Genomic DNA, 25,898 nt, shown 5'->3' with positions numbered 1-25,898 from the left:
TGACTGCAATCCAAGATGGCTGATCCCATATTGTTGATAGTGTAATGAGCAAACTCGAGTGCCCCAGTAACATTCAAAACATGTTTCAAATGTTTTTACAAAATGGAGTGTTAGTTGAACTCTAATTTGGGACTATCATCTGTCCATGGGAGAGGCCAAGAGGGAATCCTGATGACCCAGACTACTAATCAGCATGGCGTCTGTGTCAACTCTCCAGTCGCTATTTTTTTTTGTCTGCAGATTTCAAATAATCTTTCAACGCGACCATCTATTTTCAAATAGTCCAAAAGGACCAATTTGCATGCAAAGTGCAAAGCATTTTAACTGCTTGCCTTTGACGGTATTCGGGGCTGACAGGTTTAGTAAAAATAAGTTGAGCTTTCGTAGAGAAAAGAAGTCACTTTGAACTGTAACTACTGTGTCTCCAGGGTAATAATTTTTGTAGTGCTCCACTCCAGGTGGGGATTTTGTAATGTTATGATAGAGCTACTGCGGAAAGCAGGGTGGGAAAAAAGGCATATTTCCCTTCCTCTCACATTTACATTTTTATCTATGTCTACCATTTTGTCGCGTTAAATGTCAACTTTTAAAACTCAGAGCTTTCTTCATCTCAGGGTTGGGTTGAGCCTTAACCTTCTCCCCCTCCCCAAATGCCATCACTGAATAATGAGCAGCAACTTGAATTGGAAGCAGGAGTTGTAAGAAGGTGCGTGAGGAGGGGCCATGGCTCAGTGGTAGAGCCTCTGCTTGGCATGCAGAAGGTCCCAGGTTCAATCCCCAGTATCTCCAGTTAAAGGGACTAGGCAAGTAGGTGATGTGAAAGACCTCTGCCTGAGACCCTGGAGAGCCGCTGCAGGTCTAAGTAGACAATACTGACTTTGATGGTCTGATTCAGTATAAGGCAGCTTCATGTGTTCATGTCAGTGGGGCAGGGAACCAATAATCATAGAGTTGGAAGGGGCCATAATGAATCAGACCCTTAGAATGATAGAATCATATAGTTGGAGGGGGTCACCAGGGTCATCTAGTCCAACCCCCTACACAATGCAGGACATTCACAACTACCTTCTGGCCCAACCTTCTGGGGCAACAGAAAACAACTCGGCACCCTCCTCTATATGACAGCCCTCCAAGTACTTGAAGATGCTTATCATATCGCCCCTCAGTCTTCTCCTCTCCAGGCTAAACACACCGAGGTGGCAATACAATAGAAGCCCATGCATGCGTCACAAGCAGCACACGTGTGCCAAATAGGAGAGAACTCCTGCTTGCTAACCAGGAGAGAACTCTCAAAAAACAGATGAGTTTTTTCCACATGCTTGCAGAGGAAGCTCATCATTACTGAGCCGTTTCTGAATTGAGCTGAGGGGAGTTCATCCTCCGCTAATACTCACAGAGTTGGAAACTCCTCTAGCTCACCTTCTTTCTTCACCATCTGCCTCCTTTTTTCTGGCTGAGACTATCAAACAACAGGCTGCCCTAAATACCAACAGTATGGAAATGGGAAGGCAGAAACCCTTTCACCTTTGGAGTCTGACAAAGGGAGCTGTCGCCCGAAACTTTATTCCTTGGAGATCTTGTTGGTCTTCAAGGTACTACTGGACTCAAACCTTGCTCTTAAAATGTGGACCAACTCAGCTACCCACCTGCAACTAGAACCTTGTTTCTCAAGTTATAAGGAATCATCAGCAGAGGCTTCTCACCTGGACACATGAGGCTGCCTTCTACTGAATCAGACCCATCAAAGTCAGTACTGTCTACTCAGACTGGCAGCAGCTCCCCAGGGTCTTAGGCACAGGTCTTTCATAAAACATAAGAAAGGCCCTGCTGGATCAGACCAAGGCCCATCAAGTCCAGCAGTCTGTTCACACAGTGGCCAACCAGGTGCCTCTAGGAAGTCCACAAACAAGAGGCCTTAGTGGGTTACTGCCTAGAGGGGGTGCTTTGGCTGTAGCCAGGCTCCTCCTGCATGGGTTCAAATATGGCTGAGGACCCAGGGGAAGATGTCCAACTATATGAAAACCCTTGAGGAAGTGGCTGAAGGAGTCTTTGAGGAGGGTAACCCTGCTGGAAGGGTACGATAAGAGATTGGAGCCTCTGAAAATGTCTTTCCATGGAGCCCACTATCATATTATATACCTGTTCAAATGTGGGGTTCTTGGGGGATCCCCCTTCCTCAGAAGGGGGGTTACTTTACTTTCTGTAGGTATCCTGGGCTCCACATCCAAAGGCACAGCAGAGGGTCCGGCGGGGACCTTAGAGATCGAAGCGGAACTCTGCTTAAGCTGGCGCTTGCGGCTGCTGCCTTTCCCCCCGCCATTAGACTTGTTTTTCTTCAGCGATTTTCCAGCCGAAGTAGATGGCGGCGGCGACTTTCCGGTCTCCCTCTCCGATAGTCCGCCAGGGCGGCTAACGGCGGGATCTGATTTTAAGGCCAATTCTTGAACTGCATCGGAAAGGCGCTCGATGTCCTCCGATGCAGCTTCTCCAGCAGCCATTTCGTTTGCCGCCTCTTTCCCACGGCTTAGCTGTTCTCCCGCGGCTCAGCTGATAGTCGGCAGAGCCGGGAGCTTAAATTTAAAAAGCGATTGGATACGACAAGGTAAGGAAAATGATCTATTCTAACCTAATTTCACTAGACCTAGGCAGCAGCTATGGCTGCAACGCTCTCACCCCAGCGAAGGCAGAAGAACTGGAAGGGGAGGTGTTCCTCGCCAGGAGGCAGGAAGTTGTTAGTTTAGTCTTGCCTAACCCTAGCAATGGCCAAGAAACACCCAAAGATCAAGATTCCCTTCCTTCAGAACGGGAAAAAACTTTGCTTGCTTTCCCAGGTCTGCAAATTAAGCCCACGTGCCAAACACCATGTTAGGATAACTTTGTTGGTCAAAAGGAGCAGGGCATTCACAATGGTTCCATTCTTTCTAGGTGAAGTCGCCAGCTATTTTTCCTATCTCGTGAGTGTTTTTGTCTCCGGGTTCAAATTCATTGCATAAACCAGCTATATGGAAGGAGGATTTTCTATTGACCCCACATCCCAGCTCATTGGACTCCACCCTTTGACCTGCTTCAACCCCTCCCCCCAAAAAAAACCCAGCTCTACCCCCTCTCATACTGAAACCTCTCACATCCGTAGCTCAGTGGTAGAGCATCTGCTTGGCATGCAGAAGGTCCCAGGTTCAATCCCCGGCATCTCCAGTTAAAGGGACTAGGCAAGTAGGTGATGGGAAACACCTCTACTTGAGACCCTGGAGAGCCATGTAGAGGGGCTGTGGTCCAGTGGTAGAGCATCTGCTTGGCATGCAGAAGGTCCCAGGTTCAATCCTCGGCATCTCTAGTTAAAGGGACTAGGCAAGTAGATGATGGGAAAGACCTCTGGTTGAGACCCTGGAGAGCCATGGAGAGGGGCTGCGGTCCAGTGGTAGAGCATCTGCTTGGCATTCAGAAGGTCCCAGGTTCAATCCTCGGCATCTCTAGTTAAAGGGACTAAGCAAGTAGATGATGGGAAAGACCTCTGCCTGAGACCCTGGAGAGCCATGGAGAGGGTCTGCGGTCCAGTGGTAGAGCATCTGCTTGGCATGCAGAAGGTCCCAGGTTCAATCCTCAGCATCTCCAGTTAAAGGGACTAGGCAAGTAGGTGATGTGAAAGACCTCTGCCTGAGACCCTGGACAGCCGCTGCCGGTCTGAGTAGACAGTACGGACTTTAATGGACTAAGGGTCTGATTCAGTATAAGGCAGCTTCATGTGTTCACTTCTGGCCAATCCCTGATTATGCCCCTACAGAACCGTGTGTGTATTTGTGTGTGTGTGTTTGTTTGTGTGTAATTATGTTGGCAACCTCTCTCAATTAATTTCTCTCTCCAGGGAAAGAGCGCCTGGCCAGCTCTCCTTTACAGTTTAAAAAGCTCATTCAAACCTTATTTTGCATCTTTTTTAGGTTAGATTTTCTTTTCTTTTTTAAAAAACCCTTTTCCATTTTATCTCAGCATCACAATTTAAGATTGGTTTTACGCCTGCTGTTTATATAGCTTGCTTTCATCCGAGTTCTAATGTTTTCACGTCGCATTTGTAAGCTACCTCACAAGGGCCTGGTTTGAGTCGCAAGGGGGCTCTGAGATTAAAACAACAACAACCCATAAATGAATAAATGCCGGTGCCCGCCAATTAAAAGCAGCCAGAAAATAACTCCCTGAATTGACAACTCTTGTTACTGCTTGTAATCTCAAGGAAATCAAATTAATTCGACATGAAGAACAATTTTTCCCCCCTCCAAAAAAAGCAAAGTGTAATTCTCGATCTCTGGAGCTCTGGCATACTTGTTGCCAAATTATCCAATTATGCACTTGTTCAAACCCAGGTTTGGAAGACTGTCAGGGCTTGTAAATAAAGAATTTCCAAAAAAGTTTTAATCCTTCCTGCAAAACCCAGATGTCCCCGCACTCAAAGAAAACAGAAACATATGACTAGAGAACAAGGAGAAAACAGTCGGTCGCTGGGTGACCTTGGGGCAACAGCTCATTCAGCATACGGTTGCCAACCTCCAGGTACTAGCTGGAGATCTCCTGCTATTACATCTCCAGCTGATACAGATCAGTCCCCCTGGAGAAAACAGCCGCTTTGGCAACTGGACTCTATGGCATTGAAGTCCCTCCCCTCCCCAAACCCCACCCTCCTCAGGCACCGCCCCCAGAACCTCCCACCGGTGGGGACCTGGCAAGTTGCAACCCTATCTCAGCATAACCTACCTCACAGGGCCCTGGTGAGGATAAAGTGGCAAGGACAACTATGTACACCATCCTGATCTCCAGAGAGGAAGGCTAAAGTAAAAACACAACAGACAAAAACTGCTGTTACATCATTACCTAACCAGCCATGCTTGCTTCAGGTAAGGTCAATCATGGGCATAAATCACCGGTGACATGATATCTCAAGCAGTACAATCCAATCATTTAATTGAGAGAGAAATATTGGTAACATCCCACCCAAAAAGGGATTCTGTCTTAACAAAGCTGTGGTAGAAAGGGCCATCCAGTTGCAGCCTACTTATGGTAACCCCATAGGGTTTTCAGGGCCTCTGGTAGCGACCCTGGACTTCCTCGGTGGTCTTCTATCCAAGTACTACACCAGCGTGGTGTAGTGGTTAAGAGCGACGGAGGTTTTATTCCCCATTCCTCCACATGAGGAGCAGACTCAAATCTGGTGAACTGGGTTGGTTTCCCCACTCCTCCACATGAAGCCAGCAGGGTGACCTTGGACTAGTCATAGTTCTCTCCGAACTCTCTCAGCCCCACCTACCTCACAAGCTGTCTGTTGTGGGGAGAGGAAGGGAAGGAGATTGTAAGCTAGTTTGATTCTCCTTAAAAGGTAGAGAAAGTTGACATATAAAAATGACTCTTCTACTACTACTACTACTAACCAGGGATGAGCCTGCTTAGCTTCTGAGATTTGTCAAGAACTGGCTAGTCTGGGCCATCCAGGTCAGGGCCTTAGCAAAGCTGTGTGTGTATTTTTTAAAAATATATTTTTTATTTGTTTTTAAAGATATGGGGTATAGAAAAGGGGAAAGGGGAAGAAAAAGGGGATCCACCCTACTCATAACTCCAGCAAAGCTGTATGTGTATTAAGTGCCATCAAGTAGCTTCCAACTCATGGCAACTCTATGAATCAATGTCCTCCAAAACGTCCTCTCCTTAACAGCCTTGCTCAGATTTTGCAAACTGAGGGCTGTGGCTTCCTTTATTGAGTCAATCCATCTCTTGCTGGTCTTCCTCTTTTCCTGCTGCCTTCCACTTTTCCTAGCATGACTGTCTTTTACAGTGCTTCTTGCCTTCTCATAATGTGACCAAAGTATGTCAGCCTCAGTTTAGTCTTTTTAGCTTCTAGGGTCAGTTCAGGCTTGATTTGATCTATAACCCACTGATTTGTTTTTTGGGCAGTCCACGGTATCTGTAACACTCTCCTCCAACACCACATTTCAAAGGAATCTACTTTCTTCCTGTCAGCTTTCTTCATTGCCCAGCTTTCACACCCATACATAGTAAAAGGGAATACGATGACATGAATTAATTTGATCAGTAGCAAAGCTACTGACTCTCAGTTGCACACTGGAAAATGCAGACTTTCTGGAAAAGGAGTGGGGAGAACCCTGGCTTATTAGGGTTGAATCCTATGGCTCCATTCCACCAAACTGGATCCTATGACTCCCTTCTGCTGAGTTTCCTTTTGATGTAAAAAGGCTTCCTCTAATACACTGGTTCCCAACCAGGGGTCCGTGGACCCCCAGGGGTCCGCGAGAACTAAATTAAGGTCCGCGAAACAAAGTTATAAACCCATAATAAATTAATATTTTCAATTAAAAGTTCTCTATTATAAAAATATATATTCAAATATTATTCTAAGCTTAAAGTTTAACTAACAGGTATGATTAAAATTTATTTTCAAATTCTCGGAATTTTTATTTTGAACCTTGGGGTCCCTGCACTGAACAAAAAAGTCCTAGTGGTCCCTGGTCAAAAAAAGGTTGGGAACCACTGCTCTAATAGGAAAAGACTTCCACTTCTAAAAACATCAAGTCTCTCCACTGGAGGACAATCTGGCGGGAGGGAGTCAAAGGACCCAAGTCTTCATGTTTGTTTTCCTCTCCATTAAAGGAGAAAGGAGGAAACAGCTCTGCTGGAGAGTTGTTGATCTTTGCATTGGCGAGAGTCGCTCAGGTTACGTCCAGCTGAAAATCCCCCACAGTGGAATGCCATCAGAATCGCAAACAATTCCCCAGGCTTCCTCTCTCTTTGTCAGCTCTTGACAAGATATAATTGAGCACATTCAGAGCTGAGGTGCAGGAAACGAGGAAGACTAGCACTGAAGTTACAAAGAGCACAGGTCTGTCAATCCATGGGCAGAGTCTTATTATAGGCTGGAGATGAAAATGCCCACCTAAAAAAAGAGAAGAGGGTGAAGAGGATAAAAAAAAGGATGCGGACAGAATGGAGCGGGTGCAGAGGAGAGCGATGAGGATGCTCGGGGGCCTGGAGACCAAGCCCTACGAGGAAAGGCTGAGGGATCTGGGGATGTTCCGTCTGGAGAAGAGAAGGTTGGGAGGGATATATGATTGCTCTCTTGAAGTATTTGAAAGGCTGTCATCTAGAGGAGTGCAGGGAGCTGTTCCTGTTGCCAGCAGAGGATAGGAAGAGGAAGAAGAGTTGGCCGACCTTCTCGACCACTTAAGGAAGAATCCAACTAGCTCACAATCACCTTCTCTTACCCTCCCCACAACAGACACCCTGTGAGGTAGGTGGGACTGAGAGAGGGTGACTAGCCCAAGGTCACCCAGCTGGCTTCATGTGGGGGGAAACAAATCTAGTTCACCAGATTAGCCTCTGCAGCTCATGTGGAGGAGTGGGGAAACAAACCCAGTTCTTCAGATCAGAGTCCACCACACCAAACCACTGCTCTTAACCATGGCACCAGGCTGGAGATATGTGATTGCTGAGCAAGCATAGTGTAGTGGTTAAGAGCGGTGGACTCTAATCTGGAGAACTGGGTGTGATTTTTTACTTCTCCACATGAAGCCAGCTGGATAACCTTGGGCTAGTCACAGTTCTCTTTGAACTCTCTCAGCCCCACCTACTTCCCAAGGTGGCTGTTGTGGGGAGAGGAAGGGAAGGAGACTGTAAGCAGGTTTGATTCTCCTTAAAAGGTAGAGAAAATCAGCATATAAAAACAAACTCCTCCTTCGTCCTCCTTTTCCTCTTCCTCTTCTTTCTTTTAATAGCCAAAGGACTGTTATGTAGAAGATGGAGCAGACTTGTTATCTCTTGGTCCAAGGGTGGGACTAGAATTTATGGGTGGAGATCACAAGAAAGTAGATTTCATGCAAACGTTAGGGGAAACAGCCAAATGATAGGAGTTATTCAACAGTGCCCTCACCTGAACAGCCCAGGCTAGTTTGATCTCGTTACCTCTCAGAAGCTAAGCAGGGTCAGCCCTGGTTAGTATTTGGATGGGAGACCACCAAGGAACTCCAGGGTTGCTATGAAGAGGCGGTCAATGGCAAACCTCCTTTGAACATCTCTTGCCCTGAAAACCATACAGGCTGGCTCACCACTAGTCAGCTGCTACTTGATGGCTCTTTCCACCACCATTCTACAGTGGAACAGATTGCCACTGGAGGTGGTAGATTCTCCTGCACAGGAAGTGTTTGAGCAGAGGCTGGATGGCCATCTGTCAGGGATGCTGTAGTTGTCTTTTCCTGCACTGAGCAAGCAGTTGGATTAGGTGATCTCCTAGGTTCCTTCCAATGCCCACACTCTATGATTCTAGCTGTGATGTGATGAATGTGATAGGTGGCCATGCTCTTATTTCGGTCCACTGGTCTTTGCTGCTGTAAAGCTAAAATAATTCCCCTGTTATGTTCCTTTATTGTACAAGAACTTTGCTAAGCAGCGTGCTCTTGTCCTCCCGAATTCTATTTTAACTAGGAGGGCTTTTCTTAGAATGCTGTAGTTTTCCTAAGAGCATAAGAACATAAGAAAGGCCATGCTGGATCAGACCAAGGTCCATCAAGTCCACAGTCTGTTCACACAGTGGCCATCCAGGTGCCTCTAGGAAGCCCACAAACAAGACGACTGCAGCAGCAGCATCCTGCCTGTGTTCCAAAGCATCTACTGTAATAGGCAAGCTCCTCTGATCCTGGAGAGAATAGGTATGTGTCATGACTAGTAGCCATTTTGACTAGTAGGCATGGATACCCCTCTCCTCCATGAACATGTCCACTCCCCTCTTAAAGTCTTCCAAGTTGGCAGCCATCACCATATCCTGGGGCAGGGAGTTCCACAATTTAATTATGTGATGTGGGAAGAAATGCTTCATTTTGTCTGTTTTGAATCTCTTACCCTCCAGCTTCAGCAGATGGCCCCGCATTCTAATATTATGAGAGAGGGAGAAAAGCTTCTCCCTGCCCACGCTCTCCATACCCTGCATAATTTTATAGACCTCTACCATATCTCCCCTTAACCACCTTCTTTCCAAGCTAAACAGCCCTAAGTGTTTTAACCGCTCCTCACAGGGCAGTTGCTCTAGTCCCCTTATCATTTTGCTTGCTCTTTTCTGCACCTTCTCAAGCTCTGCAATATCCTTTTTTGGGTGTGGTGACCAGAACTGTACACAGTATTCCAAGTGTGGTCTCACCATAGATTTGTACAAGGGCAATATGATATCTGCAGTTTAATTCTCAATTCCTTGCCTAATTATGGCCAGCATGGAATTTGCCTTTTTCACAGCAGAGGCACACTGGGTTGACATCTTCATCAAGTGATCCACTACCACTCCAAGATCCCTTTCTTGGTCTGTCACTGCCATTTCCATTTCTTCGGTGCATTCGCATCTTTCCCCTGTTTATGTCACAAATTGGTTTGTTTGTTTTTAGACTTATACCCTGCCCCTCACCTGGGTCAGAGGGCTCAGGTCGGCTCACAACATTCAATTAAAAAAAATCTATAAATGGAACGCCTGGTGGAACAACTCCATCTTATAGGTCCCAAGGAATCTAGAAAGATCCCGCAGAGCCTGGATGTCATGTGGCAGAGAGTTCCACCAGGCACAGCGGCCGCTATCGAAAAACCTCTTGCCCTTGACGAGTCATGGTGAACTTCAAACATGGTGAGTACCTAGGGTTGCCAGGTTCCTCTTCATTACCGGCGGGATGGAGCCTGAGGAGGACGGGGTTTGGGAGGGGAAGGATTTCAATGCCATAGAGTGCAATGGACAGAGCAGCCATTTTCTACAGGGGAACTGATCTCTATCGGCTGGAGATGAGTTGTAATAGCAGGAGATCTCCAGCTAGTACCTGGAGGTTGGCAACCCTATGAGTAACTGACTATGCCGTAGAAAGGCCATCCCATCCCAAGCAACATCTTGCGAAAATAGGCCACATTTTCAGAGAACGGAAAAAGCTAGCCAGTAACCATGTACAGCGCACACATTTCCGTGCGATAATCACTAGGATTATTTGGGTAAAAACGGTCCTAATGGATACAAAATGCTCCTGAAATGCTTGAGAAAAAATATACTTATGGGGGAAGGACCAGCAGCTAAAACATCGACAGCAACGATCATAATAAAAGAGGGGAAAGTCGTGTTGTGTGTGTGTTTTTAAAAAAACGACTTCTCTTAGAAGCATACGTTCAAATTGACACCTACTTGCTTCCATTTTCATCCTTCCCTAAAGTGGCCTCTCTGTTCTAGAACTTATGAATGCAGTGCGTTTTGTCAAAAAAACCCATCCTGGCGGCCCGACTGCCTGTGCTAAATAATCAGAATTATTATAGGCCCCTGGCTGGACAGTTATCTAATAACTCACCTAAGGCGAAAATGTCTTCCTAGCATTAAGCAGCTAAAGGTTAACTTGTACACAGAGGGATAGAGCTTTTTAGATTCTTTGCTTCCCACGGAGTTTGCTTACTCAATTGACTTGCTGGGATATGATTTTACAATCGGCTCTTAGCCGCGGCAAAGCAAACAAAACGTCTGAGAGCCGCTGCGGCTGGCATGGGAGAGGGGAGGGGAAGGGAGGGGCCGTGGCTCAAGTGGTAGAGCGTCTGCTCGGCATGCCGAAGGTCCCAGGTTCAATCCCCGGCATCTCCAGTTAAAGGGACCAGGCAAGTAGCTGATGTGAAAGACCTCTGCCTGAGACCCTGGAGAGCCATGGAGAGGAGCTGTGGCTCAGCGGTAGAGCATCTGCTTGGCATGCAGAAGGTCCCAGGTTCAATCCCCGGCATCTCCAGTTAAAGGGACCAGGCAAGTAGCTGATGTGAAAGACCTCTGCCTGAGACCCTGGAGAGCCATGGAGAGGAGCTGTGGCTCAGCGGTAGAGCATCTGCTTGGCATGCAGTAAGTCCCAGGTTCAATCCCTGGCATCTCCAGTTAAAGGGACTAGGCTGGTAGGTGATGTGAAAGACCCCTGCAGGAGTCCCTGGAGAGCTGCTGCCCATCTGAGTAGACAATACTGACTTTGATGGACCATGGGTCTGATTCAGTAGAAGGCAGCTTCGTTTGTGTGTGTGTGTGTGTGTGTGTGTGTGTGTGTGCGCGCAGGGAGTGAGGGGGAGGGCCAGGAGGGCCAATTCTCATTCCAACTCCTGAGCACTGCTGAAGGGGTAGAAAGATGGGATACCCTTGCCAGAAGGTGTTAGCAACAGACAACAGCTCTGGGTTGGGAAATACCTGGAGGGTTTTTTTGGGTGGGGGGAGCCTGAGGAGGGCAGGGTTTGGAGAGGGGTGGGGCTTGAATGGGGTCTATTGCCATTGAGTCCACGTTCGTACAGACAAGCGTCTGTTACGCATGGGAGTTTTACCTGGGGTTTGAGGCTCTCTTGGCCCACACTTTTCTGTTCCGAATCCTACAAATGCTATGGTTGTTGTTGTTTGCCCTGGAGAAAGTCGTGGGTTTTTTGGAGTACTGCAAAATCACCAGCAGAAATGTGGAAGTGTCTGAGTCCCCACTCTTTGAAAATGCTGCTTTGTAATTGGCAGTAGTGCTTACTGTGAAAAAAACGTCACCCCCAGTTCAGTTCACCTGGAGAAAACTGCTAGGGCAATTGGATGCTATATGGCATTGAAGTCCCTCCCCTCCCCGAACCCTGCCCTCCTCAAGCTCCACCCCCCAAATCTCCAGGTATTTCCCAACCTTCAGCTGGCAACACTACACAGAAGGAGCATGAGAGGGGACATGCATTAGGGCCTTCAAGCTAACAAGCAGCGTTTTGAATTGTGCCCAGAAACAGACTGGCAGCCCGTCCTGTTATTTCTTCGATTCCCCGATTGGGCCCAGATAATAACTAGGCAAACAAAATGCCCCTGGAACAGAGATAGGGTTGCCAACCTCCAGGTACTGGCTGGAAACCTCCCGCTATTACAACTGATCTCCAGCCGATAGAGATCAGTTCCCCTGGAGAAAAGGGCCGCTTTGGCCATTGGACTCTGTGACACTGAAGTCCCTCTCCTCCCCAAACCCTGCCCTCCTCAGGCTCTGCCCCAAAAACCTGCCGCCGGTGGCAAAGAGGGACCTGGCAACCCTAAACAGAGAAGGGGGCAGCGGAGAGGCTGACATCACAGGCTGACCCCCTTCGCCAGCTCCACGCAGGGTTCATTGAGGTTCAGATCCTCTTCCCAACTCCGCTTTTATTAGTAATGAGGTTAACTTTCGATTGGTGTTGACTGTACTGTAAGCAAACCTCCCCGATGCATTCACTGAAGGGGGGGGGGGGAGAGGAACAAATCAATATAACCCTGCCACAGAATAGAAGAGGGGGGGGGGAGGGAAACAGAACGAAATGAATCCAAACAGGAATTGCCACCGATAAAGATCGAACCAACAAAAGTTCCCGTCGTCTGCGGGAAAAGAGAAAGCTCTTAATTTGGCCGAGCCGGCGGCTGTCCCGGCCTCGTTTGCCAGCAACCTTAATTACCCTGGAAGGAACGGCGTGGATTGATCAAGTCTGCATTGTTAACAGAGCCGTCAGTGCCAGGATATTACTGGCGTTGTGGCCGGTTGTGTGGGGTTCAGGCAGCGTGGAAGCCCAGAGAGATTTTCAACATGGAGAGGAGGAGAGAAAGAGGCAGTAATGCTTGGCCTCTGATCACCAGCGCGGTGTAGTGGTTAAGAGCGGTGGTTTGGAGCGGGGGACTCTGATCTGGAGAACCGGGTTTGATTCCCCACTCCTCCACGTGACCGGCAGAGGCTAATCTAGCCCAAGGACACCCAGCTGGCTTCATGTGGAGGAGTGGGGAAACCAACCTGGTTCCCCCACTCCTCCACATGAAGCCAGCTGGGTGACCTTGGGCTAGTCACAATCTCTCAACCCCACCTACCTCACAGGGAGGGGAAAGGAAGGGGAGGGGAAAGGAAGGTGATTGTAAGCCGGTTTGAGCCTCCCTTAAGTGGTGGAGAAAGTCGGCATATAAAAACCAACTCTTCTTCTTCTTCTTCTTCTCCTCCTCCTCCTCCTTCTCCTTCCTTCCCCTCCTCACAACAGACACCCTGTGAGGTAGAGAGAGTTCAGAGAGAGCTGTGACTAGCCCAAGGTCACCCAGCTGGCTTCATATGGAGGAGCGGGGAAACAAATCCTCCTCCTCCTCCTCCTCCTCCTCCTCCTCCTCCTCCTCCTCCTTCTTCTTCTTCTTCTTCTTCTTTTGCCAACCTTCAGGTACTAGCTGGAGATTTCCTACTATTACAACTGACCTCCAGCTGATAGAGATCAGTTCCCTTGGAGAAAATGATCACATGTCATAGATAGATAAAGGATGAACAGATTTCTCCCATTCCTTTTTTATTATTATTATTGTTCTAGGATTTTGGTATGCACCGTGCTGCCCTCCTCGTTCATGCCAAGTGAGATCAGGGCCCTGCAGAACTTGGAACAGTTCCGCAGGGCCTGTAAAACAGATCTGTTTTATGGCATCAGACCCTCCCTTCCGTAGCAGAAACATTGGCAAAACTTGCAGAGAAACAGTCAGAGAATGTACCGAAAGCCACGCCAAGTTGTCCTCCAATTCAGAAAGACGAACCGTTTGTCCTCAATGTTCAAAGCGGGCAGCCGTCATAATTCAACCCTATCTCCAGTGGCTGGAAGTGATTTATCTGAGCTGAACATGCCTTTGCAGGCGGTAAATTTGACCTGAGTGTCCCCGCCTTGGTGTGTTTATCCGCTCCTAAATGCTCCCGTGTCAAGTTTTATCACCGGCCAATTATTTTGAACAGGATCAGCCACGAGCCGGAACATCAGAGTCGCTGCCATCTGGTTTCACCTTTGGAATCGGAATAATCCGCAGGTAAAAAGACAGAAGGGAATGCAAGCAGGGGAAAGGAGGGCGGGCGGGCTGTATGGGGAGCAGAAAATCAACCGAGTAGCAGTTTTGCACGAGAAAGCGAAATGGCGAAAAGCAGGCTTACACAATGAGTGACCCGCCAAGCTAAACACGGTGGTACGTTGCTGCTAAGCAGGGCTTCAATAACAATCTTACATTTTGTCGATTGCGTGGTAATGCCTTTCAATTACCCCCCAGAGGGAGTAGGCTATACAGCACCTTTAGCAAATTCACCTGCTGCTTCAACCAGCCAGGAGGGGCCTTTCCTAGAATCACAGGGTTGGGAGGGTTCCATCTAGGGTTGCCAACCTCCAGGTACTAGCGGGAGATCTCCCACTATTACAACTGATCTCCAGCCGGTAGAGATCAGTTCAGCTGGAGAAAATGGCCGCTTTGGCCATTGGACTCTATGGCACTGCAGTCCGTCCCCTTCCCAAACCCTCCCCTCTTCAGGCTCCGCCCCTAAATCTCCAAGCACTTCCCAATCCGGAGCTGGCAACCCTAGTTCCATCCCCCGGAAACACCAAGCTACAAACAGGTGGCTGTCCAGTCTCTGCCTGCAGACCTCCAACGACTGAGAGACCCCCCCCATCCCCCCGAGTCGGCTACATTGTCCAATTGTTCTCATTGTCAGCAAGTTTCTCTTGATGTTCTTCTGAAATCTACTCTCCTACAACTTAGGCCAGTGAGGGAAGCCAGATTGGTCTAACCTGATCTTGTCAGATCTCAGAAGCTAAGCAGGGTCAGAACTTGGAAGCGAGACCACCAAGGAAGACTCTGCAGAGGAAGGCAATGGCAAACCACCTCTGCTTCTCACTTGCCTTGGACGCCCCTTGCTGGGGTTGCCATAAACCAACTGGAACTGGACGGCACTTTACACACACACACAACTTAGGCCGATCAAATCTTGTCCTGCATTCTGGAACAAGCTAGGGTTGCCAGGTCACTTAGACTGGTGGGCAATTGCCTGTAAATCCAATGCCCGGCTTGGAGGCAGGGATTGTGTGTGCGCGTGGCCGCTAGGGTTGCCAACCTCCAGGTAGTAGCTGGAGATCGCCTGCCACTACAACCGATCTGCAGCCGACAGAGATCAGTTCCCCTGGAGAAAATGGCCGCCTTGGCAATTGGACTCTATGGCACTGCAGTCCCTCCCCTCCCCAAACCCCACCCTCCTCGGGCTCTACCCAAAAAACCTCCCGCTGATGGCAAAGAGGGACCTGGCAACCTTAGTGGCCACGCTGATGCAATCGCATCACTTCCGGCTTACACCCGGAAGCACTGCATCAGAACGGCCCTTTTACTGCTCAAACTCCTGATTAGCTCCACGCCTCAAACAACAAAACGCAGATCCCAAGGTTTCCGGTTCAAGCCCTGGAACCGCCTGAAGTTTCAATAGTGGTATTCTGCAGATACTGAACGGAGCTGGCCATTTCAGGCGTATTATGTGATCTGGCTCGTGAAGAAATAGGAGGGTGGTGTTGTTTTTTAAAGGAAAATATTTTTTTTCAAAAAGGACAGTAATAAAAGAGAAATACAATAGCGTTAGGTGTCATAAAGCACCAAGGCAAAACCCAAGGAGCTCTAAAGTTGGTAAATTACAGTAATGGCCCTTATCAGCTCCGTGAAGTGCGCAAACCCTTCTCCCAACCTTGACTAATGGCATAATAATTAACTGCCTGTCACTAGGCAACCACACAGCTTCTATTATTTCCCCCCTCCCTAAACACTCAAAGACTGATTTTTTTTCCATATACCCTTTCCCCCTTTTGAGGGCTAAATAATAACATGTGTCAATATTGTCTAATAGATGGGTCTGGGTGCAAGCTCCGGGAAGCTCAAACCTCGGAAGATTACAGACCTCCTTCCGCCAGGGAAGGAATCTGGGGAGAGGGCGCACGAGGCATTGTTTCATCGGGGGGACAGTGGACACCCGGTTGTCCTCTCAAATGAGTCCGCGGTCAAAGAGCCCTGCCATTTGTAATGAAACGCCTCCACTTCTCCCTGATTGCAGAGTTATCCTCGTGCACAGTGCAAAGAAGAAGGGGTATTTGACTTTATAAGGGGGGGGGATTACCATCTCGCCAACACTTCCAAATCCGCTTAATAGAGCAACGCATTCTGTTTCCCCCATTGTCTGCTCTTCATCTCAATGCAGGCCTCCTCGCATGGGTTTCCAAGGACCTAGTTTACACAAAAGTCGCGTATGCATGGGAGTTTGACCTGAGGTTTGTTGCTCCCTGGACCCACGCTTTCTTCTCGCAGAGCTATGCACCAGAAGTCTCCAAGCTCAAAACAAGAAGCTTTTGAGCCCCCGCCCTTTGAAATGCCGCTTTGTAATTGGCTGTAGTGCTTAGAAGTCCCATCTCCCCAGAAACCCAAGAGCTGGGTCAAAAAGCATTTTGAAAAACAAAACAGAGCTCCCTAAAAGAAATGGGGGGGGGGGGAAATCCAAGCCTCATTTCTGAATGCCTCTCTTCTGCTCAGAAAGAACTCCCAGGAAGCATTTGAATCCCCGCCTCTTGACACGCTTTGCAATCGGCTGTAGTTCTTTCTGTGAGAGAAATGTCCCTCCCCCAAGTTTCTGTGTCCCGTGCTTTGCCTTATGCATGGGGATTTCAATAGGGCTGAGCTCAGGGGAAATGGAAGAATCAGGTTAATAGAGGGACGGGAAGTCCTGTGATTTACGAGGGCTGGCAGTAAGGTCATCTGTAATGGAGGGAAAACTCATGCATGGTACAGATGGTACAGACCGAGACCAACTAGGGGTGAGCGTGAGTGAAAGTACACTACCCATGCATAAAAGACTAAAGAGAGGATGACGTGGTTAATCTCTTGATAGCCTGTCCCGCATGAAACTGACGAAAGAGTTTTAAAAAATCACTGAACATAGAAATGTAGCAGCCAAGGGAACGGCTCTAGTCTAGTTTTCTACTTGAGATGCTAGCTTTCAATAAGCAGGGTTCCCCCCCAATCTAGAAACATTCAGCTAAGTAGCCTCCCATCTGGAAACAGGTTTCTCAACTTCTCTGCTGAATCAGTGTATTCCTACTAAAGAAAAGACTGGCTGCCAGCCATGGAGCACTTCCTTGATTGAGGATGCAACAATAATCATGTCTATTTTGATGATCAGCAGGTTTCTACCAACCTGCAGCGAGTAAGGATCACTTCCAGGCAACCAAGTAGGGGTGGCTTTGGCTACAATTGAGTAACCTAAGCATGTGTGGGCAAGAAGACACACACTTTTTTGTCCGCTAATAACTTTTGAGGACATGCATGCATTAGCAGTTCTACTGGATTCTCCGAACCACTAATAAATGAACTGGACATTTGGAACGTGAAGCTGCCTTATACTGAATCAGACCCTTGGTCCAACCAGGTCAGTATTTTCTATTCAGGTGGGCTGAAGCTCTCCAGGGTCTCAGGCGAAGGTCTTTCACGTTACCCACTACACGTTATCTACCATCTGAGCCTTTGAACTGGAGATGCCAGGCATTGAACCTGGAACCTTCTGTATGCCAAGGCGATGCTCTGCCATTGAGTCATGGGGTTGGGCTGCTACCAGTTTACTTCCAAGCTCCATACCAGCTGCAGCCTTGGAAGCTCTTCATGCCCTGGGACCCGCATTCTTGAAGAAACTTCTCTTCTCACATGCCAATCAAGATCCAACGTGTGGGACTCTTTCCATTTGTCATGTAAAGATGACATTGGCAGGGGCCATGGTTCATTGGTAGAGCATCTGCATGGCATGCAGAAAGTCCCAGGTTCTATCCCTGGCATGTCCATGTAAAAGATCTGGCAGCAGGTGATGAGAAAGATTTCTACCTGAGTCCCTGGAGAGCAACTGCCAGTCTGAGTAGACAATATTGACTTTGATGGACCAAGTGTCTGATTTAGTATAAGGCTGCTTCATGTGTCCATGTGAACAGCCACGTCTCCTTCCTTTTGTGTTTTTGCTTCTCTCCTTTACGATCAGCTCCTAGAGGAACCGAGAAAAGCTGTCTGTTTGCTCCGCTTTCCCAGAAACTTAGGTTTTTTCAATTGGCCTTAAAGGAAAGTTTTCCTTTACAGTCACAGAATACATAGCTTTAATTGTGGTGCTTGCTGTTTCATATTTAGGGATTTTTTTTTTAAATTCATAACTTATCACCACCTTGAATGAAGGAAAGTCATAGAATCATAGAGTTGTAAGGGATCACCAGGGTCATCGAGTCCAACCCCCGGCACAATGCAGGAAATTCACCACTACCTCCCCCCCACTGCACCCCCAGTGACTCTACTCCATACCCAGAAGATAGCCAAGATGCCCTCTCTCTCATGATCTACTTAAGGTCATAGAATCAGTATTGCTGACAGATGGCCATCTAACCTCTTCTTAAAACCTCCAGGGAAGGAGCGCTGCCCAAGGAAGCCTGTTGATAGCATAACACTGTTCCACTGAGGAACCTCTCTAACTGTTAGAAAATAGACAGGTTCAGTAAATAGACAGGATCAGTAAAAACAGAGAAGGTCACACTTTTGAAGCCAAATCTCCATAAACAACCTTGAGGCTGAGATGTGACTTTTCTTTCAAACTGACTTTTCTTTCAAAGAACTCAAGTCAGTTTACAGGGGGTGACTAGGCAATCTCCCATGCAAACACTGATCAGACTCAGACCAACTTTGGTTAACAAAATTGCTACTATATCACACACTTTCAAAATTACGGCCTGTATAATTCAAGACATTAGAAAAGACAGTTCACAAAAAGCTTAATTCCAACTTGATGCGCCTTCAAATAGAATCAAAACATCAGTCCACCAAGAATATTCCACATTCAGATAGCAAAGAGCTTTTCTTACCATAGCCATTGGAAGTACACCAACCAACTCTTTCTGGCTTATGTAGATCTTGGAGATACCCAGGTCAGATGTTCTATCTCCCGGATATTCAACTTGCCACGTAATAAGCTGCGTCTCCGGCAGGTCGCTCAGTTCTTCGATTTCAAAATCGATTTGCAGGATCTCAGAAGGGGGAGCATTCCCGCTGGAGGAAAAGGAAGGGACGGTTTGTCTGGTGAGCAAACAAGTGGCACTAGATGTAGTTATTTGTTTACAAAATTCACACCCTGCCTTTCTGTCTCATCATGGCCACCAAGGAAGTAAACAATAAAAAGTGGAACATTATAGAACAGTCATAAAACCAGTGAAAACCAAGAGTAAAATACATATCTAAAAACACAAATCAGCACTGAAAATATAGGGTGGGAAAAATTGCAGAGAGAACCCTGGATAAAACAAAAAAGGCTTCAACCACTGGTGGAAGACCATGATGGAAGGAATATCCCTGGGGAGGAATTCCACCATATTGGTGCTATGATCAAGAAGACACTCTTAAGATAGCAGTTTGTCAACTTAAAACATCACGAGACTCTGCTCCCCATCCATTTTGGTGACCTCTGCTGGGAAAGGGTACCTGCTTTAGGTTGGGAAGTACCCGGAGATTTTAGGAGTGGAGCCTGAGAAGGGGCTGTGGCTCAGTGGTAAAGCATCTGCTTGGCATGCAGAAGGTCCCAGGTTCGATCCCCGGCATCTCCAGTTAAAGGGACTAGGCAAGTAGGTGATGTGAAAGACCTCTATCTGAGACCTTGGAGAGCCGCTGTCAGTCTGAGAAGACAATACTGACTTTGATGGACTAGGCATGTGCATAAGGCATCTTCCTGTGTCTTTAAGAAGCTACTGGACTTGATCACGATGGGTAGCCGTGTTAGTCTGTCATTAGCAATAGAAAAGAGTAGCATCTTAAAGACTAACAACATTTCTGGCAGGGTATGAGCTTTCGTGAGCCACAGCTCACTTCACTACTGGACTTGAATCAGAGTAACAGCATTCTAAGTCCACTGAAGTCAATAGGGATGCCAGCCTCCAGGTGGGACCTGGGGATCCCCAGAATTGCACCTCATCTCCTGATACAGAGATCAGTACCCCTGGATAAATTGGATGCTTTGGAGGGCGGGCTCTATGGCATTGTACTCCACTGAGGTCCCTGTCCTCCCCAGGCTCCATCCCCAAATCTCCAGGAGTTTCCCAACCTGGATCTGGAAACCCTACCCCCCATCTCCTGCTGGTGGCCAAGGAAGACCTGGCAACCCTACCTCAATGAGCTTAGAAGGCTTAGGACTGCACTATTCCAACCGGGACAGGACAGGGCCAATTTTAGCAAGACCCTGCTTATGCAAACCCCTTCCCTGCGCAACTCTGCATCGATTTGGCACCTCATTTCAGCTCTGCTGTAGCCCATGCAAAGTGGCTACGAGTGCTCAGTCAGCAGGCCGGCACAATACCCGCCAGTCGATGGATCCCTGGCATTCCAACCAAGCACGTGCAGTTACTTTGCATGCATTGCAGCACCGTTTTAAATGAGATGCTGAGCCCATGTAAAGTCACCCGGGGGAAGCTATTCCGTCGCCGGCAGTCTCATGTTTAAATTGGCCTTTACCCAGTGAAAAAATGAGGCATCCAGCAATGTCCTATAGCTGGAAACCCGAGCCCTCGTTCAAAATCTGCACAAACAACCAATAATCATAATAATAATTGGAGTGTACCGCCAAGCAGCAGGTAGAAATTGGAGAACGACAATGGAAATAATTTGCTTTTTTAAATAAAGAAACGCCATTATAACCATTTTCAGGCCGGAGTAATCACCGACGCAGCAATCTTTTCGGTCCTTGCTGAAAACATTCCATCTCGCCCCTCAGCGACTGATCTAGTGCCGAAGTCCAGCCCTCGGGCTATTGATCTGACACCGAGATAAGCGCATCAACGTCTCGCCGTCTGGCATTGCCATCATTTCCCTTTATTCCCCCCATTTTTTAAAATTTATTAAGACAAAATGAGAATATAACAATAAAAGAAAATGGAAATATAACATTACTAAAATACTCAGAATACAAATTCTTGAAAAGAAACTTAAACCGTGCTGCTAATATAACTAAAATAGCCTGCAATATTAGACCATCTAATAGCTAAATAGGAGCACCGTGGAGAAGTGATAAGCTGCAGTACTGCAGTCCAAGCTCTGCTCATGACCTGAGTTTGATCCCAATGGAAGTTGGTTTCAGGTAGCCAGCTCAAGGTTGACTCAGCCTTTCATCCTTCCGAGGTCGGTAAAATGAGTACCCAGCTTGCTGGAGGTAAAGGGAAGACGACTGGGGAAGGCACTGGCAAACCACCCCATAAACAAAGTCTGCCCAGTAAACGTCGGGATGTGAGGTCACCCCATGGGTCAGGAATGACCTGGTGCTTGCACAGGGGTCCTTTACCTTTTTTCTTAATAGCTAAATATTCTTCTAACTCCATTGTATCCTTGTATGCTGCCGTTATGGATTTCAAATCTGCCTTTGACTCAATCTCAAGACCTATACTTTGGGAAAAACTAGGGAAGACATCTATAGATAAACAACCCCTTTTCCTAATCCATGCTTTGTATGAAAATACGATCATTAGGGTAAAGTGTAACTCTCAGGGTCATCTTACAGACCCCGTATAAATAGAGAAGGGGGTCAAACAGGGTTGCATATTAGCGCCTCAACTGTTTAATTTTTATATTAATGACATAACAACTTGTCTTGGGAATAGCCATAACAGTGAACCCAGCAATACTCTATCTAGTTATCTAAAATCCGCATGATTATTACGTCACTCCCTCTCTGCGATTTACACATTGGAGTGTTTTTTCCATCCTCGGAATTGTTACATTCCAGCGAGTGTCCAGTTCTTTTGTATTTTTGTCATTATTATAATATATCAACTTAATTAAAACATAGGTTTTTTTAAACTTATCAAGCCAATTATTTAAATTAGGGAATTTATTTCCCCACCATCATTTCCCATCAGGAAGAAGGAAGCTACCCAATTGTGGAGGCTGAACCATTCCCATTCTGACTTTGCTTCTCACCTCACGCAAATCGAACCCAGGAGTCTTTATTTTTCATGCCGTTTTCTGATTGATCACCCCAGTTTTTACCCACTATTTTTCCCTAACTTGGGCATGATTTTTGCACCAATATACAAATGCGGGATGAGAGGCCTGAGAGGGAGGCTAATTTTTATTTTTCTACTTCTGCTGGTGTTTGGGAGAACAGTATACTGGGTGACTCCTAGGATTGCCAGCTCTGGAATGGAAAATACCTGGAGCCTGAGGAGGGCGGGGTTTGCCTAGGGTAGGGACTTCAACGCCATAGAGTCCAATTGCCAGAGTAGCCATTTTCTCCAAGTGAACTGATCTCTATCAGCTGGAGATCAGTTGTCATAGTGGGAGATCTCCAGCTACGACCTGGAGGTTAGTATCTGATGACCTTCTACCTCTCTATTAGAGAACGAACCAATACATCTGCCATAGAACAACCCCACTGAAAAAGATAACAGCAGTTACCCAGACCTCATTGAGGCTGTTATCAGGAAACTGTTTTAAGTTAGTATTTATTTCCTTAAGCCCTGCGTGGCAGCCTTGTTTTCTGGCGGGTGTGTTCTGCAACACGCCAGCATATATATTTTTTGTTTCCCTATGGAGTTACATTTGCTAATTGCTTGAAAAAAATAGAATAATTACTCCAATGGTTAATCTTGCTTTTTCATTTGTGTGTATGAGCCTCGTGCTGCTTTTTCATTAGTCTATACTATTTCAGCATAGGTTTCTTGTTTCCTTAACTACCTGGTGGATGGCAACCCTAGCCAAGGCCCCACTCAATATCCTGCCTGAATTGAGCAATGGAGTACGCGCTGTGGTGCCTCCGGCCCCGCTGATTGAAGATGACGCTGGCAAGACCTTAACCCAAAAGCACAGGTACAGGCTGTTTGCCTTGATCCTCAACGCCTAATGCATCGCGATGCTCCCGTTTGCACAATGAAAGATAACCGGGTTTCGATAGCAACCTCCCCGGAAAATAATCTTCTGCTCATATTGAGGTCAACAATGATGTGGTGCTCGATTCTCATTTGCAAATTACCCCCTTCGTAAGCGTCGACGCAAAACAAGAAGGAATGTGTTAAAGTTAAAAATAAAATTATATTCGGTGACATTACTTCAACAAAGTGGAAAGGATAACCTTCCTTGAATGTTTTTCCCCCTCCCTGGGACTATTTGCTTTTGCCTTTTTTCCCCATTAGAATTCCAAAATATGACAGTCTGCAGATTAACACATCCCCCCGAAGCTAGGGTTGCCAACCTCCAGGCACTAGCTGGAGATCTCCTGCTATTACAACTGATCTCCTGCTAACACAACTGATCTCCACCTGGAGAAAATGGCCTCTTTGGCAACTGGACTCTATGATATTGAAGTCCCTTCCCTCCCCAAACAGGGTTGCCAACCTCCAGGTACTAGCTGGAGATCTTTTGCTATTACAACTGATCTCCAGTTGACAGAGATCAGTTCAGCTGGAGAAAATGGCTGTTTTGGCAATTGGCCTCTGTGGTGTTGAAGTTCCTACCCTTCCCAAACCCTGCCCTCCTCAGGCTCCGCTCCAAAAACCTCCCACCGGTGGTGAAGAGGGGCCTAGCAACCCTACCCCCAATTTGGACCAAAAAGCAATTGCTAGGCTATCTGATGCCAGGCACGCATATGGAGCACAGAGCAGAAGGTAGTAGCTGGAGATCTCCTGTTATTACAACTGATCAGCCGATAGAGATTAGCTCATCTGGAGAAACTGGCCTCTTTGGCCATTGGACTCTATGGCACTGAAGTCCCTCCCCTCCCCAAAACCCTCCCTTCTCAGGCTCCACCCCAAAAATCTCCAGCTGGCAACCTTCCCTTCCCTTCCCAACAACAGACACCCTATGAGGTAGGTGGGGCTGAGAGAGCTCTAACAGAGCTGTAACTTGCCCAAGGTCACCCAGCTGGCTTCGTGTGTAGGAGTAGGGAAACAAATCCAGTTCACCAGATTAGCCTCCGCCGCTCATGCGGAGGAGTGGGGAATCAAACCCGGTTCTCCAGATCAGAGTCCACCGCTCCAAACCACCGCACTTAACCACCACCACTCTGGCCCCAGACTTCTAAAATACAGTGATTTTAATCTTACATGTCTCCCTTGCTAATTCTTAGACGCATAAATGGGCAGAGAATCTCCCTGGATTGCAGTCTGTCCCCCCCCCTCATTTTTTTTAACAGAGCTGCACAATGTTTTTCATTGCTTTGTGATACGTCTCTACTTCTATCCTTGCAAACTCAGGCCCTTTCTTATACCCTTCTCTCATAACTTTTGCTGACACGCTTCCTTTGTTTTTGAACTTGGAGAACTATAAATCCACAGGAATCCGCGGGAATTTGCAAATGGCTGCAAATCAACAACAGGAAAAAAGTTCACTATTGAATGTCTTATCCCTTCCCAATTGGGGGGGGGGCAGCTATAAATGCCAGGGGCTGTTAGAGTTCGCCTTGGCAAGGATACACAGTAGAATTTTTACTGCCTCGCTTTCTACACAGTGGCTGGTTTTATGATCAGGTTTACAAGATCAGGCCCTTTAAACCCTGCCTTGCTGCTTCTCCTTAAATCTTCCCAGCATACATATTCCTTTCTGGCTGTGAATCATATTTGAGCTATAAAAGATTCTGCCACATCATTCAGGGGAAGGACATATTACAAAATGAGCAAGTTAGGTTGGTAACCCTTGTGATGCCAAGAAGACTACGGTTGAAACCAGAGCCATTGTGATGGTGTGGAGGAAAACCAGGGAGGACAGGGTTACCAACTCTGGGTTGGGAAATACCTGGAGATTTGGGAGGTGAAACTTGGGGATGGTGGGGTTTGGGAAAAGAGGGACCTCAGCAGGGTATAATGCCATAGAGCCCATCCCCCAAAGCGGCCGTTTTCTCCAGGGGAACTGATGAGAGCCAGCGTGGTGTAGTGGTTAGAAGCGGTGGACTCTAATCTGGAGAACGGGGTTAGTTTCCCCACTCCTGCACGTGAAGCCAGCTGGGTCACATTGAGCTAGTCACAGTTCTCTCCGAACTCTCTCAGCCCCACCCACCTCACAGGGTCCCCGTTGTGGGGAGGGGAAGCGAAGGTGATTGTAAGCCAGTTTGATTCTCCTTTTAAAAGGTAGAGAAAATCAGCATATAAAAACCAACTCTTCTACTTATATTGGGACAGACCATTGGTCCCTGTAGTCCACCTCCATGGTCTCAGGGGTCTTTCCTGGAGGTCCTTCAAGTTCAAGTGGAGATGCTGGGAATTGAACCCTGGGACCCAGAACACATGAAGTCGCCTTATACTGAATCAGACCCTTGGTCCACCTAAGTCAGTATTGTCTACTCAGACTGGCAGCGTCTCTCCAGGGTCTCAGGTAGAGGTCTTTCACATCATCTAAGCCTGGTTCCTTTAGCTGTAGATGCTGGGGATTGAACCTGGGACCTTCTGCATACCAAGCAGAGACTCTGCCGCTGAGCCACTGCCCCTCCTTCCATTGGGCCTTCTGCATGCAAAGTACATGCTCAGTCAACGAGTCCAGATCTTCTGATGTCATTGTTATTTCATGGGAGGACCGCGATGTGTAGCAATTCGGATTCTGACACTCCCTCCGGCTTCCCTACCCCAGAATCGGTGGTTTCTGGCAGCTGTCACAGCCCCTGGCAACGCAGGCCGGGCGAAGTCTTTCCTTCCCTCTCTTTGCTGCGCTTCACAGACCATCTGGCCGTTGATTAAGGAAGCCCTGTCGCCTGGAGGGACAGCCAACTTCACACCCCCATTCGGCCCATCCAGAGCTCCCGTCCCTGGCAGGAAGGGGAGGACTCCTGCCCTCTGGCTTGAGAGTCTCTCCACATCTTTTTTTTGCCTGCTGAACAGTCTCCCACCTTTCCCCTGGAGCCCTCCTGCAACCAGACACGGATCAGACCGATGCTCCTACACCGCAGCATCCAATCCTCAGGGGCATCCGCAGTGAGCATGAACACGGCTTGTTTGCAAACCTTGCCGGGAACACAGTACCGATGATGGACGGAGCATGTATGGAGACGGAAGGCCGAGGAGCAGAAGGCAGAAGGGAAAAAGGCAGAGAGGACGGACAA

The 25,898-nt window shown here is 47.6% G+C and overlaps 1 protein-coding gene across 1 annotated transcript in view; it reads right to left on the bottom strand.

Moving 5' to 3' along the window:
* Positions 1 to 25,898, bottom strand: part of TMEM132D (transmembrane protein 132D) — a 315,677-nt gene that overhangs the window by 107,320 nt on the left and 182,459 nt on the right. Inside the window, exon 4 of the mRNA XM_056859081.1 lies at positions 18,700 to 18,883. Coding sequence (XP_056715059.1) covers positions 18,700 to 18,883 — 184 coding nt within the window. The remainder of the gene's footprint in view (positions 1 to 18,699; positions 18,884 to 25,898) is intronic.

Source organism: Euleptes europaea, chromosome 13 (genome assembly GCF_029931775.1).
Source record: "Euleptes europaea isolate rEulEur1 chromosome 13, rEulEur1.hap1, whole genome shotgun sequence".
Taxonomy (NCBI): Eukaryota; Metazoa; Chordata; class Lepidosauria; order Squamata; family Sphaerodactylidae; genus Euleptes; species Euleptes europaea.
Note: the sequence above shows the minus strand (reverse complement) of the source record. Positions and strands in the feature narration are given on the sequence as shown.